The 14,711-nt window shown below is 35.3% G+C and overlaps 1 protein-coding gene across 1 annotated transcript; it reads left to right on the forward strand.

The window, feature by feature from the left end:
- The first annotated feature begins 9,303 nt into the window (after positions 1–9,303).
- Positions 9,304–10,851, forward strand: LOC114256923 (protein SENSITIVE TO PROTON RHIZOTOXICITY 2). Its single transcript, XM_028196610.2, has one exon. The coding sequence runs from the start codon at positions 9,551–9,553 to the stop codon at positions 10,748–10,750; it is 1,200 nt and encodes a 399-aa protein (XP_028052411.2). The 5' UTR covers positions 9,304–9,550; the 3' UTR covers positions 10,751–10,851.
- The last annotated feature ends 3,860 nt before the right edge of the window (positions 10,852–14,711 follow it).

Here is a 14,711-nt window from a genome sequence, read left to right on the forward strand (position 1 = left end):
GGATTTTATTTGATGGAAAGATGATAAAATCTTTCGCAACAGAGTTTGGAATTAGCCTTGTTAATTCCACCCCTTATTATGCACAAGCAAATGGTCAGGCTAAATCATCTAATAAATCCTTGAAAAAAGGAATACAAAGAGTTATGGAAGACAATCCTCAAGATTGACATAACTTGTTATTAGATGTGTTGTGGGCCTATAGAACTTCTCCAAGGTTAAGTACATGAATTGCTCCTTATGCCTTAGTATATGGACATGATGTAGTGTTGCCTGTGAAAATTAATATTAAATCCTTGAGAATAAAATGCCAGGACCAGTTAACTTCTAAGCAGTACCATCAAAGCATGTTCTTGGAATTAGAAAGTGTGTATGAAGCTAGAATTTTGGCATTAAATAGTATTCTTTTCCAAAAGAAGAAGGCAGCCAAAAACTATAATAAGAAAGGCACATTAGATTTGATGGAGGTGATTTGGTATGGAAAACAATACTTCTAATAGGAATTAAAAGCCATAAGTTTGGCAAACGGTCACCTAATTGGGAAGGACCATATCAAATTCATAGAGTCTTTCCTGGGGGAGCATACCATCTGAGAAATCTGAATGGATATGTGCATTTCAAGAAAATTAATGGCAGGTACTTAAAGCTTTATTATCCAACTATGTGAGAGACACAAGGAGTGTATAAAGTGCTAAATAATAGAATGATAAAGCATGATACACCGACACAAATAATAAAAGTTTTTCATTTTTATAAAGAATTAGATACATGTAGCCACAAATTGGCCCAGAAATCAGTTCAGTGTTTCAATTGTTCCCTTACAGTTGATTCTCTACTTCTAAGGGATGAGAACAATTGAATGGTTGTAGCCATGTCTTGTTTTTTGTCAGCCAACCCATGGTTAGTAATTTGTAGCTTCTTGGCATTTCAATCCAAGACTAGGTTTACTGCTGCTAGCTCCACTTCCAGTTGAACTTTATTCTCCAACAACTGGGATCGAAATTGGAATGCATAGTAATATTATCCCTTTAATTCAAACACTTCAGCATGGATGCAGGATACAAACTTCTTATCCTTCGGTAGTTTTTCTTCGGCAGCCTTAGCCGTTTGGCAGATATTAATGTAAAATTGTATGGTGGATGCTGCCTAAGATAGGTGGCTTGAAAAGGCCATATTAGATTGCTCGAACGCCTGGCAGCATTCAAGGAAACCATCCTTGATGATAGGTCTCTGCAAAACTTCAAATGGAATTCTCGAAAATGTTTGCAGTAAATCCAAGAAAGTGCCCAAGTCCGCTCAAGGTAAAGAGGCTTCAGCAGCAGTAGAGGAGCTCTCAAAAATCTCTAGCAAAGAATCAGCATGGGTTAATGGCTTAGTCTCACTGCTTGGTACCCGAGCTGGTGAAGAGATGCCAAACAAGCTGGCTAGTTGAGCTTTGAAGATGTCTATCTCCTCATCTGACATTATCAGTACAAAGGGATTGCTAGTTGAAGAAAGAGATGGAAGCATGGAAATAGATGAAGGGGTAGAAGTTCCTCTTCGCAGAGTCAATAGTCCTGGCTACCAGCAAGTCTAAAGAAGAGGGATTGGAGTTGGATGGTTGAAAGGAAATTGGTGAGCCACCAGTATCTTCCCTACGAGTACCAGTTGTCACTGAAAATGAAGTGACCACTAGAATTCACTCAGGTGATACAGGAGCAGCCATGATTATGAGAGAAGTAAAATCAAAGGAGAGGAAAGATAAATGGGACAGGTATGGTGTTAAGCCTAGGCATAAATAAGGTGAAATGTTTTGCTTTAAAAAGGAAGGCATGGAGGATATAGAGCTGGGAAGTGAAAGGACCATCTGAATAGGCTCTATAATCATTGGCACGTCAGTATAAGCCTTCTTTGTTCTTTTTAAGACCAAAGAGGCCAATGTCGGAGGATGAATGACTGTTGCATAAACAGAAAATAGAAAGAAAATGTTAATTCTTTTTGTTAAGTCTTGAGAGGGAATCAAAAGGAGTTAAGGGGGAAATTACTAGCCTCAGAGGTTGTATTGGTAATGATTGGAGAGCTGCGAAGGGTATAGAGCTCAGCAGTCTGTTTTTTCCTTGCAGCCTCCCTTTGTAGCGCATCAATAGTAGCAGCTTCATCCTTTAGTATTTGTTACTACCTCCTCTTTTCAGACCTCTGAAATACGATAATTTCTTTGGAATATTCTTTTTCCATGGCCTTAGCAGCTGCCTTGTGAATAGGATCACCAACAAGGTCAAAAGGGGAAACTATTACTTTCTTCCTCTTCTTCAATGGTGTTTCTTTCTCTTTCGCTGCTTCTTCCTCTTCTATGAAGCCTCAGGTGTCTCCTCTTCAGGATGGTTAGAAAGAAAAACTGTTATTTTCTTCCTCCTCTTCAATGGTGTTTCTTTCTCTTTCTCTGCTTCTTCATTTTCTATGGAAACCTCAGGTGTCTCCTCTTCAGGATCAAGCATAAGTTTTCTCTTCCTTTGTTGTTACTGCTTGCCTTTGAGGATATTCAAGGCTTGAACTCTCTGAGAAAAGTCCTCCTGTGAGGCTCCTGCACCAAAAAGAGGCTATAAATAACTAAGTAAGGCATTATAAAGAGAAAAGAAAAAAAAAAGAAGGCAATAATGCACACCTTTCTTTGAAGCAACTCTAGTAACTCTAGGAGGAGGAGATGGGGCAGCAAGAATAGTCCTTGCGGCAGCAGGAGTAGAAGCTGGGATAGCAGGGGCAGTAGAGGAAGTGATGATCCTAGTCCCCTTGGACTTAGCCTAAGGCACATCTAGTCCCACTAATAAATCTTGAGGAGGGATGGCCAAGTGCACCTCCATATTGGTCGTCCACCAATTCTGGTATCTTTTCAATGTATTGCTTGAGGAATGAAATGTAATTATTTATAATCAATTAAGTCTTAGATCAACTTGGAGGTTGCTTCCTCTAGTCTGGACCTTGGAACCTTCAGTTCTCTGCTTACAAGATTTAAGTTGGATTGGTTGCAGAGGGGGATAGGAATCCCCTGAGTGAATCCAAATTGCCTAACAAATTGGATAGGGCAGTAGGGCTTAGAAATACACTTTAAGTTCTAGGATTTATAATGCTAATGAAAAGCTCCCTTGGAATCAGAATGGAGGTCCACATATCTTTGTGTTGAGGCCTAGAGCAGGACTTGTCACCCAAAAAAGCCCTTAGCTAGGCAATGTTGGCTTCGAAGGGACAGAAAAATAAGCTAGAAGGGGAAGTTAGAAGTCAATGGAAAAAAGAAAAGTAGAAGGCAAAATTGGAATGGTAAAGAGAGACCTTGGCAAACTTCATGCCGTAAGAAGTAGGGTCTGGTGATAGAAATCTTAGGCATTTAAAGTGCAAGTCGGTGAAGTATGCAAAAAGCCAGAGTTGGAGTATCCGAAATGGGTCTCGTTGATTGGCATCCATGGGTTTTTCACAAAATTGGGAGCAAGTTCTGTAGACATGACCCAAACATATGGAGTTAAAGTTACCTTTTTACGCAAAACAAAAGCTTTGGCGAGAGGGGTAAACTTAGGCATAATCCTCTGAGAAGAGGTACAAAAGAGGAATTTACAAGGCCAATACAACAAAAAAGAAAATAGTTCCCTATCAGATACAGGACCTTCCCTTTTGTTCTTAGATTTGACAAAGTCACTATAGAATGAGTTTAGAGGAGGAATAGAAAAAGAGACGTTAAGGTCAAAATAGTCTGGACCAAAGGGAGTGCAAATAGGGTATAACCCTAAAACATGACAGATGTCAAGGACAGTAGGGGCCATCATACCATATCTAAATTGGAAGAAATTAAAAGTAGAGTTCTAAAAACAAAAAGCATCGGGTATTAAAAATGGATCCTCCAAAATAGTGAACCTAGATAGTTGAAGGGCGTCGAAGAGGCAAAGTTCCTGGAGATCCAATAACCTGGCGAAAATAACTCAATCGTACCATTCCTCCTATTCTAGCCTTACTGTGGGCCAACAGCGATGGGGTCGGTTCATCCTCAAACTTTCCCAATCAAGACCACCTTTATAGAGGAGGCAATGATTCTCCAAACGCGGGTATAAAGCAGGAAGCTGAACAGGGACCTCCTTAAAAATGGGTCCAAGCACATATTCGTGTTGCTCGTGACGACACGGAATGAAAATGCGTCCATCGATAGCACTTTGTTCTCCAGTTTTGTACTTCTCACATTCTTTAGCGATAACCCTCTTCAGAGCTATGGATAGGCTCACACGCTCCACAACTGGTATTTTCAAGGAGGAAGAAGCCATTAGTAGAAGTTTTTGGAGGAAGAAGCTAAGAAAAAGAATGAAGAGGAGGAAAGAGCAATAGAAATGAAGGGTTTGTGTTTTGGGTGAGCAAGTAAGTTTAAAGCGTGAAGATAAAGGGTTTTTAAACCTTTCTGTCTGAAAAATGCCCAATCAGTCTAAATGGGTAAAAAGACTTGAGATAATTGTTTGACTGATTTTGGAACCCATATGAGTTTAAGCCTTTGTCTTAAAATTTAAAGGAGTCTGGAAAGTACAACATGGAAAGTTTCTCTCAAGGGTGATTGTTTAGGAGAAAAACATATCTCAAACACTCAGATTGGCTTTGAAAACAAATATTTGGCTTCGAAACCAGGATTTGGCTCCAAAGCCAGATGTTAAACATCCAACTAGGGCTTCGAGAACAGGTAGTTGATTTTGAAGCACATTTAATGCCTAAAAATGCAAGAATGTTTAGGTTTGATCTGCTTCAAAGGGATTGGGGACTTGCTCTTAGGTTTTCTGTAAAATATAAAATCCTTCGAAGTGAACTTTGAAGTATTCTGTAGCTGGAATTTGATTCTTATTTAATGTTTTAGACTTTAAAGTTGCAAAGCCAGTACCAAGTCAAGTAAAAGATCGAAATCCAAAAGACTTACCTGAACATAAAAAATTTCTTTTGGGATTTTCTGTCAAAATAAACCCTTTTTGTGAACCAGCATTATTACTTTTAAAAGTAGTTCCATACTTCGAAGCACTTAAAAGTAACTTTGATACAAAGGTTGGTTAATTCAAATGTATTAGATTATGTTGATCATACGATTGCAATGAGAAGACCTAAGGCAAAATTGTCAATTGTATTCCATACTTTGGAGATGTTCAAATCAGGTTTCGAAGCAAAAATTGATTAATTCGAAGCTTTAATTTTATTTGAATTGTGTGAATAAAATGATCACAAGCATGCAATTGGAACATAAAACTAGATCATGCCAAATAGGGAAAGAAAACCCCTAATTTTATTGATATGTAAGCAATTAAATTAGAAAGGCCTACTTGGCTACGAATTCGATTTCATAATAATAGGGAATAGAAAAAGTAACAAGTTCATTAAATTTAACCCAACAGTGTTCAATGAACTTATGTTCTTTCTTTATTCTATTTTATATCCTATCAAAGCTAGGTTGTTGCACCTGGTATGCTCTTGTTTGGTGAAAAAGTTGTTCATCTTTCACCTTGAACTCTATCTCTTTCAAGCCTTGCTCCATTTCATCAATCTTTAAATCATCCCAGTACGCTGAATCCTTATTTTTGAAGTCATCATATTCTTCAATAAGGTTCTCTACTTCATACTAAGTTTGAATTCGTTTGGCTATGATTTTGTCCAAAGAGTCACTGGTAGCCAAAGAAATTTTGTACCAATGAAGAAGGAGTGAAACTTGATCCGAAAAAGCTTGAAACTCTGTCTGGGCAATAAGGTTGAGAACATGACCCCGAGTCATAAAATCACAGGCCCATTGGAAATTCTTGAGAGGAATCTCGTCTCCAAGAACATTGAAAGGAAAGTGAGAGAAGGCAGCAAGCAGAAGCTGAGCTTTGTATTGCTCAAATGCAGTTGGAAGAGCTGGGGGTTGGTAGGAAGGAAAAAAACTAATTCTCGAAAAGAGTAAGTTTCAATTCCTCTATCCAATGGGGATTCTCAGGGAGAGGAGGTGCACAGGGATCCATCCAGGATCCATCCTGAAAGAAGAGGAGAATTTGGGGTCATTCATGTAATCGACCCAGTCAGAAGAGCAAAGTTTTGCATTCTCAACCAAAAATGACGGATTATATCCCTGTGCTTCGTCTGGATGAGGAGTTTCTCGCACTATCTTCTTTGGCATGGAAGACGTGTACCACGCCATAAGCAAGTTGTCTTCCAGATTGCGTAGGTGATCAATGGGTACATAAAGGTAAACCACTGAGCTCCGAGCAGAAGGAGGAACTGAAAGGAGATCATCAAATTCAACAAATCGATGATGAATCCGCACCCTTAATTGGGGTTCATCAGGTTTTGACCAACTTTCCCAACCAGTGGACTTAAAGGAAGAAGAAACGGTTAGTGGTGGGGTAGAAGAAGAGCTTCCAAGATCCATTTCTGTAAATGCTTGGTCTAAAGGTTTGTAGTTGGCAGATTCTTGGTCTAAAGGTTGGTAATTTACAAAAGTTTCCATGACTTGTATAAATGGAGGCGGATAGGTGTAGCCAATAAATGCATTAAGGTTCTTTCGAGGCTTGCAATCATCTTCAAAGACTCCTCGTATGCTCGATCAATGTAAGAGAATGTGTGATTAGCTATTGGGGATATACCAGTCTTTTCGTGTACTCAAAGAATGGAAGTGCAAAGCACAAGGATTTAATGAAGTTCACTACTTCATTATTCAAAAAGCAGTTATACTTTCAGAATATATAGAGTCCATGCACGTCCTTGGACATGGGTAGATTGTACTAGTCTACTAATATCATCAAGTATTGGGTATATTAGTGCAGGGGGTAATGTTAGCTGTATAAATTGTAAAAACCAATTACGGAGTGACACGTGGCACCTAAAGGGAAATTTGGGGAATTAAAGCAAGTCTCCAATCAAAGACAAACACGTGGCAGTTCATATTGGTAGTATCGGATCTGCGTGGCATCTGAATAGTCAAGAGGCGCGAGATGACGTAGCCTAACGGTTATCTACAATTCAAATTCAAATTCAGAAGGAAAGCCTAACTGCAAAAGAGGTGTAGTGGGAGCTAGTTGAGCGAAGCCATGACCAAAGATCGTGGAAACGTATTTTGACGGTTAGAAGGCCACTTTGATGGTTATCACTAAAGAGTATAAATAGCAAAGAGGGCTAAATAGAAAAGAACCAGACTGAGATCCAAAAACCAGTTTATTACTTCATATTTCTTTCCAGTTTTTTACATTTTTAGTTCTTTACATTTCCAATCCTCTAATTCCTGTACTGTACTTCATTTCGTAGAAGTAGTTTCAAATAGTTTGTTGCTGTGAACCTCTACGAGGCTAGGTCAGATCATTGTAAATTTTCATTTACGTAATGAAATTCAGATTCTGAAATTGTTCTTCACTTACTATTATTTGCTAATTTCTCCTAAACAATCCGCCAGTAAAAATCCTCTTCATTGAGGCTGAAAGAATTACAACACAATCGTCTGATAATTGGTTGACAATTAATATTCTGTAAGGACTACTTGATCCTTATTGGCACGCTTAAATTTACATTATTAACTTTCGAAAGCTAAAAAAACCAATAGAGTCACAATTATTTCTATAAATGCTCAAACATGTGTGATTAATTTAATTATTGAACAGACAGTGAAATTATCAACCAACAATTAGACTGATCTAAAAATGTGTAAAAATATTGAGAACACACAAATAGAATATAGTAAAAGGTAAAGAAATTGCACTACACAGTTTATTTTTTCAGTTGCACAATACATTAAAATTTTTCTAATTCTCTAGTGTTTTGATTTTATACATCCATTGTTTTTGTTTTATGTGACGATGACCCATTTGAAAAATTCAACTCGTGAAGATTGACGCCATAAGGAAGCTTCCTCATCCCTCTAGCCCCCCTCTACGTGAAATGGATATGATATGTCATCCAATGAATTTAATCCTTCTATTGTATTTTACTTTTGACCATTTACTCAAAAATCTTAATTTATAAATTTATATTTTATTAAATTTTAATTAAGATTTTTTTGAACTTTCAACTCTCATTGAATTTTTAATAGTCAGGATTACCCTTCAAATAATGATTGTTCATTATTTACGATTATCTATAAAGGAATATAATGATTTGACATTTATTTTGATTTTTAAAAATTTAAAATATCAACTTTTAAATTGAAAAAACTAAAAAAAAAATTGAATTTTTTTTTTTGAAAAAACTAAATTATTTTTTTGTGCAAAACTAAAATTTTTGTCCATAAAGGAGCATGATGATAGAACATTGATGTGCAAAACTGGAAAAAAAAAAAAAAAAAAACTTTAAAAATGAAAAAACTGATAATATTCTCAGTTTTAAAACTGAAAAAAACTGTTCATATTCTCGATTTTATTAGATAGTTGAATCAAATCAATACGTAAATTGATAAAAATAGTTTAATCTCATGCTCTATTTTTTTTATCAGTTAGTGAAACAATTATCTGGAACATTACTATGCAAAATTGATAATATTCTTAATTATAAAAATTGAAAAAAAACTGATAATATTATTAGTTTTACTAAATAGGACTTATTAGTTTAAAATTTTTTAAATAGGACCTAAGCTATCATAATATTTGTAAATAAAACTTTCAGATAATTAACTCTTTACTTTTTTATTAGTTTTACACTTAAACGTAGGTTAAATAACACAACAAATGATATCTGTTCCCAAATTTAACATAAACTCTAATATTATATGTCTAAAAATTTTATTAAAAAATATCAATGTGTAATTCAGATTCATTTTGTACACAAATCTCATGATATATTATTAAATCTCAACTATGCTTCTTCATTTTGAATAAATTTATTAATAAATTTTCTAGTTGAGTAGAGTTTACCCCATACATAACCTTTGATATGTATGAATTCAAGTAATAAAAAATTAAAAAATAAAATAAAAAAGTAAAACACATCCGGTTATGCGGTTAAGAGAAACAGATAATTACAACATTTAAGAAAACAAAGATAATTATTCAGTAATTTTGAAATATAGATATATAGTATTCTATAATATTGTAATTGATAGAGAAAGTGGATAAGTAAAGTATTGTGTTGTGTGTTTAAAAAATATGAGAAAATATATTAAATAATAATTAGTTAAAAAATACGTAATATTATGAGAATATTGAATAATTTGTCGAAAACAACAGTAGACAATTTTGTAGAGGTAAATGCAAGGTGTATCCTATTATTATATTTTTAGTCTAATCCCAACTTCTCGAAACTGTTTCTTTACAAACCAATTGTCTCTACATGAGCTTGGTGACATGCTAGGAAGGTCCTGAGTGGGGATGTCTTCAAGCTCAAAGTTGACCTAGCCAGAATCTCTCTCTCTCTCTCTCATTTGTTGCTACGTTTCCAAAAAAGTGGAGAATTTCTTGTGTGCTTCCCTATATAATTTCTTATTTCAACAGCAAGCTTTTCACCAAAAGAGATTAAAAAAAACCAATCCAAAACAAAGAAAGAGTACAAAAGATAGAAACCACTTTTTGGAGAAGAAGAGAAACAAAACAAAACAAGTTGTTTCCATTCCAAGATGATTTCTGGGGCCACTTCTTGTTACCCTAATGTCTCACAAGGATTACAAATGTATGGCATCACAGAAGCCGACGTCGTTTCATCTTCTCTTGGACCAACCTCAGGTTCAGATACTCACTCAAACTCTCTCCTCTACAGCCTCTCAGTCCTCAAAGAGAAGGTCCATCAAGTTCAATCTCTGGTCTCCATCTTCATCTCCCCTCCCCAGAGCCAACCCGCCGAGTCAACGGCCATAGCCATAGCCAGTATGGGCACTTTGATTCAAGAAATCATAGTCACCGCCTCTGCGATGATGTTCACTTGCCAACAGATGTCTCTGGGCTCAACTCTGGGGAACAACAACACTGACGAATCACAGAACCGGCGTGTTAAGCTCCCCGGAGTCACTGGGTTGTCTCAACAACAACCCAACTGTGGTCCAACCCGTTTCGTCCATGTTGGTGAAGAAAGCCGACAAGGGTTTTATTCTAGCGAAACTATAGACTGGTATGGCGACAACTATAATACTTGCAGCGCAAACGATACCAACAACAACAACAACAACAATCGGACTATTACTATGACTGTAGGTGACAAAAGTGAAGCGAGAAGCGAAAAGAATGAGCTTTCGCCGAAGAATTATGATATTATCGAATTGGATGCTGCGGACTTATTGGCCAAGTACACCCACTATTGCCACGTTTGTGGAAAAGGGTTTAAGCGAGATGCGAATTTGAGAATGCATATGAGGGCTCATGGAGATGAGTACAAGTCCAGCGCTGCTTTGAGCAATCCATTGAAGAATAACAACGCAAATGAAACTGGAAACAAAGATGGCGGTGAGACAAAACCCGTGAGGAAATATTCGTGTCCACAAGAAGGGTGTAGGTGGAACAAGAAGCACGCAAAGTTTCAGCCGTTGAAATCGATGATTTGTGTTAAGAATCACTATAAGAGGAGTCATTGTCCGAAGATGTATGTGTGCAAGAGGTGTAATAGGAAGCAATTCTCAGTGTTGTCAGATCTGAGGACTCATGAGAAGCACTGTGGAGACCTCAAATGGCAGTGCTCGTGTGGGACTACTTTTTCCAGGAAGGATAAACTTATGGGTCATGTTGCTTTGTTCGTTGGGCACACACCGGCGATCAATTCTTTGGCGAAGATGGGGAGAGTCGAACAACAACACGATCAAGCGCAAATGCGGGTAGGGAATAGGTAAAAATTGTGTGAGAACTCAGATCATCTGAGAGGTCATCCTTGTGTTTGTTGTAAATTTTAATATGATGATGTATCAATGAATCTTTACACTTTTGTTACAAAGTTGGCTTGTTTGAGAAGGCTTTGTAATTTGACTGCTTAGGTGGACAGAAGTGTTTGTAATTTCTTGAATTTCTATAGGTACTTTTCCTATTCCTTCTACGTTGTAGTTTTGAAACCAACAACTATTTGTTGCTTCCTATGTTTCCTTCTTGTAAAAGGATTTTTACAATGTTTTCGGTGATATTAGTATTAGTAGATGCTATTCGAACAATTCTTTTAAGTTTCTGCCGGCGAATATTTAGTCTATATCTATTTTAGTTGCAGGGTTAACTCATGACCTCTCAGAATATGAGTCTAACTATGCTTCGATATTTATTGATTTTCTTCTTGGATTTGCATGGTAAATCTTCTCTAGAATGGAATGTGGACTTAAGAGTTAGATTACATTCACTAGCATATGTGGTTTCATTCTTATGCACAACATTGCATTCACTGAGAATGGCTATTAAGGAAAAAAGATCAAGATTTCCTCGGGATTTCTTCGTTATGCATAATTGCATGTGGTATTCTGTATATGCTTCTGTGATTAGTTTTTGTATTCTTAGACTTGTTCGGGTGATTCTAGACGTTTGTTAGGATGTTACTCATAGAAAATAGTTTGTGAAATCGTTTGGTTCTAGTAATTATGATGGTATAATCAGTATAAATGGTCCAATACTACCAATTATCCAATCTATACGACGAATCAAAACAAAGTAACATGCTTTCTGTGGTATATAGCCTGTTTATATTTTGTTATATTGAAGTAGTTAACCAGCTTTTAGAGTCCATAGTTTCTTAATTCAAACGCTATTGTGATGTTTTTAGATGAATGTGATCTTATTGCTAGCTAGTTTTCAATTCTAAACTTGATTGCTTATGAGATGTTTTATTCATGGATAATAAATCATGAGGTTTGTGTAAACTCCGTTTGGGAAGATGGTTTATGGGTTTTTTTGGCTATTTTAGTCACAAAAGACAAAATATGTTATTTTAGCCACAACAAACAAAATATCACATCCAACCCATACTCATTACACTATTCTCTCACAAAAAAAGTCAAAAAAATCAAAAAGTAAAAAACCTCTTCCCAAACAAAGCCATGTATTTTTCAAGTAAGAGGTAGTTTCTGACTGTGGCAATTAAGTTTTGAGCCATGTTGGGGACCCCCAGTTGGGAGGTGACCCCCAGCACCCCCACTCCACGTGGGAGGCTGTGGACCAAGAGAAAATCAAAAAAAAAAAAAAAAAAAAATTCAACCAATCGCGTGCCGCCACATCAGCTGGGTCACTGGAGGTCTTCAAAGTGGGGGTGCAAATCATTTTTCTTAAGTTTTTTAGCAAACTCCTTAGTTAACCCCTCTTCCACATCAATGCCACAAACCAAACTCTTATGGAATTAATCTTAAGGCCTGACACCACTTCAAAACACCTTAGAATTCTTTTGATCATAATGAGTTCATCCCATGTGGCTTCACAAAAGATAATGGTGTCATGCAAATTGTAAATGAGAAATTTTTAACCCTTGATGACCCACTAAAGCACCTTTAATCAGCCCCTTTTGTTTTGCTCTCTTCAAAAGGATATTCAAGGCTTCTGCCACTATATTAAATAGTGAAGGTGATAATGGATCACCTTGCCTCAACCCTTTTTGAGGAGAAAATTCTGCTGTGGGTGACCCATTTACAAGCACTGAAATCCTTGGCGTAGAGATACACTCCTTTATCCACCCCATCCATTTTTGAAGTTGCTGATCAAAAAAAATAAATGTATTTTTGAAGTAAACTTTAAACCCTAAACTTGTAAACAAAATCTCTACATTAACTTGGGATTGAACATACTCACTAACCATATAAAAGTCATCGCCTCTTGGCGATAATGCATGTTGAATTTTGACGGGATTTCAGCACTTAGGCCATTGAATTAGTAATTTTGCTATTTTTAGAAAGTTTTGTTTTTGTAATAATTGGGCTAAGAATGTCTTTTTTTAGTTCTATCTATTTTGGAAATTTAGGCTCAAGTTTATCAAATAATTAACATAGTTAGCTAATTCCTATTTAGATTAGGTCTTCTCTGATTACAAGTAAGGATGCACGCCTTGGAGTTAGAACAAGACAACTTAATTTTATCAATAAAATTCAATCATCCTTTGATGATTTCGCTTCAAGACTCTCCGTTTATTACAACAATATCTAGTTCTATGTAATAATCAGGTGCGTCATTTTCTCTCTTCTCAACAAAGTTTGTAAGAGAAAAATAGTTCTCAAAATCTATGTCCAATACTTAGGCTTATGTGAAAGAATTAATTTGAAGCATAGAGGAAGTTATGCACTTGGTCATGCCATCCAATTCCCAATAGATGCCAGAGCTAGCTTTGATTATTTATGTTAGGAAAACATGTTGTGCTGGCAAATTCACTCTAAAGGTTGAGTTTGTAATTATAATTAACTTTATAGCAATTTCACTTTAAAGGTTGAGTCTGTAATTCTAATTTTAAACAAACTTTCAAAGTGAGAAAACTAAAACTCATGCATTGCATTAACATTATTTTGAAGGTCTTATGTTGTTTAATTTGTTGGGTTGAATTTATATATATATATATATATATATTTTAAATTCTTAGTTTTGTTGCGGGCTTCACTTTTTAGACCCATAGACTAGATTATGGGCATGGAACATCTCAAAAGACAATATATTTCACGGACATAAGCATCGCATTCAAGTTCGTAGTAGTTATGTTCGAATGAGAATGTGTTTTTTGTTGTAGTTAATTTTCTAAATGTCAATCATTTGAATGCTTCGCTTTGTTTCTGAAATACAAGACCATTGTTTACACTTTTGGCAATGAATTTTTGGCTAAAAAAAACACAAAAGACAAAATTGACTATATAAATTAATAAGACAAAATGTTATATTCAAATTATAATCATTACACTTTTTTTTTCCCACAAAAATCAAAAACAAAAGCCAAACGAAACTAAAAAGGTCAGGCTAAAATAGTCATAAAATCAAAAAACTAAGTTATTTTAGCTCTTCCCAAACGAAGATTAATTTCTTTGTGAAATTGATTCCTTGAGACTTTATTTTTTTAAGAATTAGGCGATGATCATTGGCAAATTTTGCCTTTTGCCGCAGCCCATTTGAAATCCGTAGAAAATGAATTTATGGGCTTTCATTTTCTTCTCTTCAATCTGGCCAGGCTGTAGGAACTGGGCTTCCCTCTCAGTTCTCTGCTTGTAAACGGCCCTGATTCGATCCTACTAGTTCTATCTACTATTGTATGGTTGGTCATTGTATCATAATTGTTTAATCTAGTTGGTGTCTTCCCTGTTTTGGAGTTTGGCAAAAAAAAAAAAAAAAAAGGTCAGTTTATGATATATAAAAAATTGGGACATTTACACACAAGTTTTAATTTATAAATTTATACTCCATTAAGTTTTAACTAAGATTTTTTAGATTTTCAAATCCCATTAAATTTTTAATAGTTGAAATTGTCGTTCAAACAATGATTGTTCATCATTTATGATTATTAATAAAAAAAAATGATCATTTGATATTTATTTTGATTTTCAAAACTTTAAAATATCGATTTTCAAATTAAAAAAAATTTAAAAAAAAATTATTTTTTTTTTAGAAAAGATTAAAAAAACTGAATTATTTTTTTGTGTGAAAATGAAAATTTTGTATCTATATAAAAGAGCATGATAATGGAACATTGATATGCAAAACTGAAAAAAAAAAAAATAAAATAAAAAAAATAAAAAAATAAAAAAATTTAAATTAAATAGAAAAACTTATAATGTTATCAGTTTTAAAACTAAAAAAATTGTTAATGTTCTCAATTTTTATTAGATAGTTGAATAAACCTATAAGTAGAAAGGC

Source organism: Camellia sinensis, chromosome 12 (assembly GCF_055761805.1).
Source record: "Camellia sinensis isolate YWXY chromosome 12, ASM5576180v1, whole genome shotgun sequence".
NCBI classification, from domain to species: Eukaryota; Viridiplantae; Streptophyta; class Magnoliopsida; order Ericales; family Theaceae; genus Camellia; species Camellia sinensis.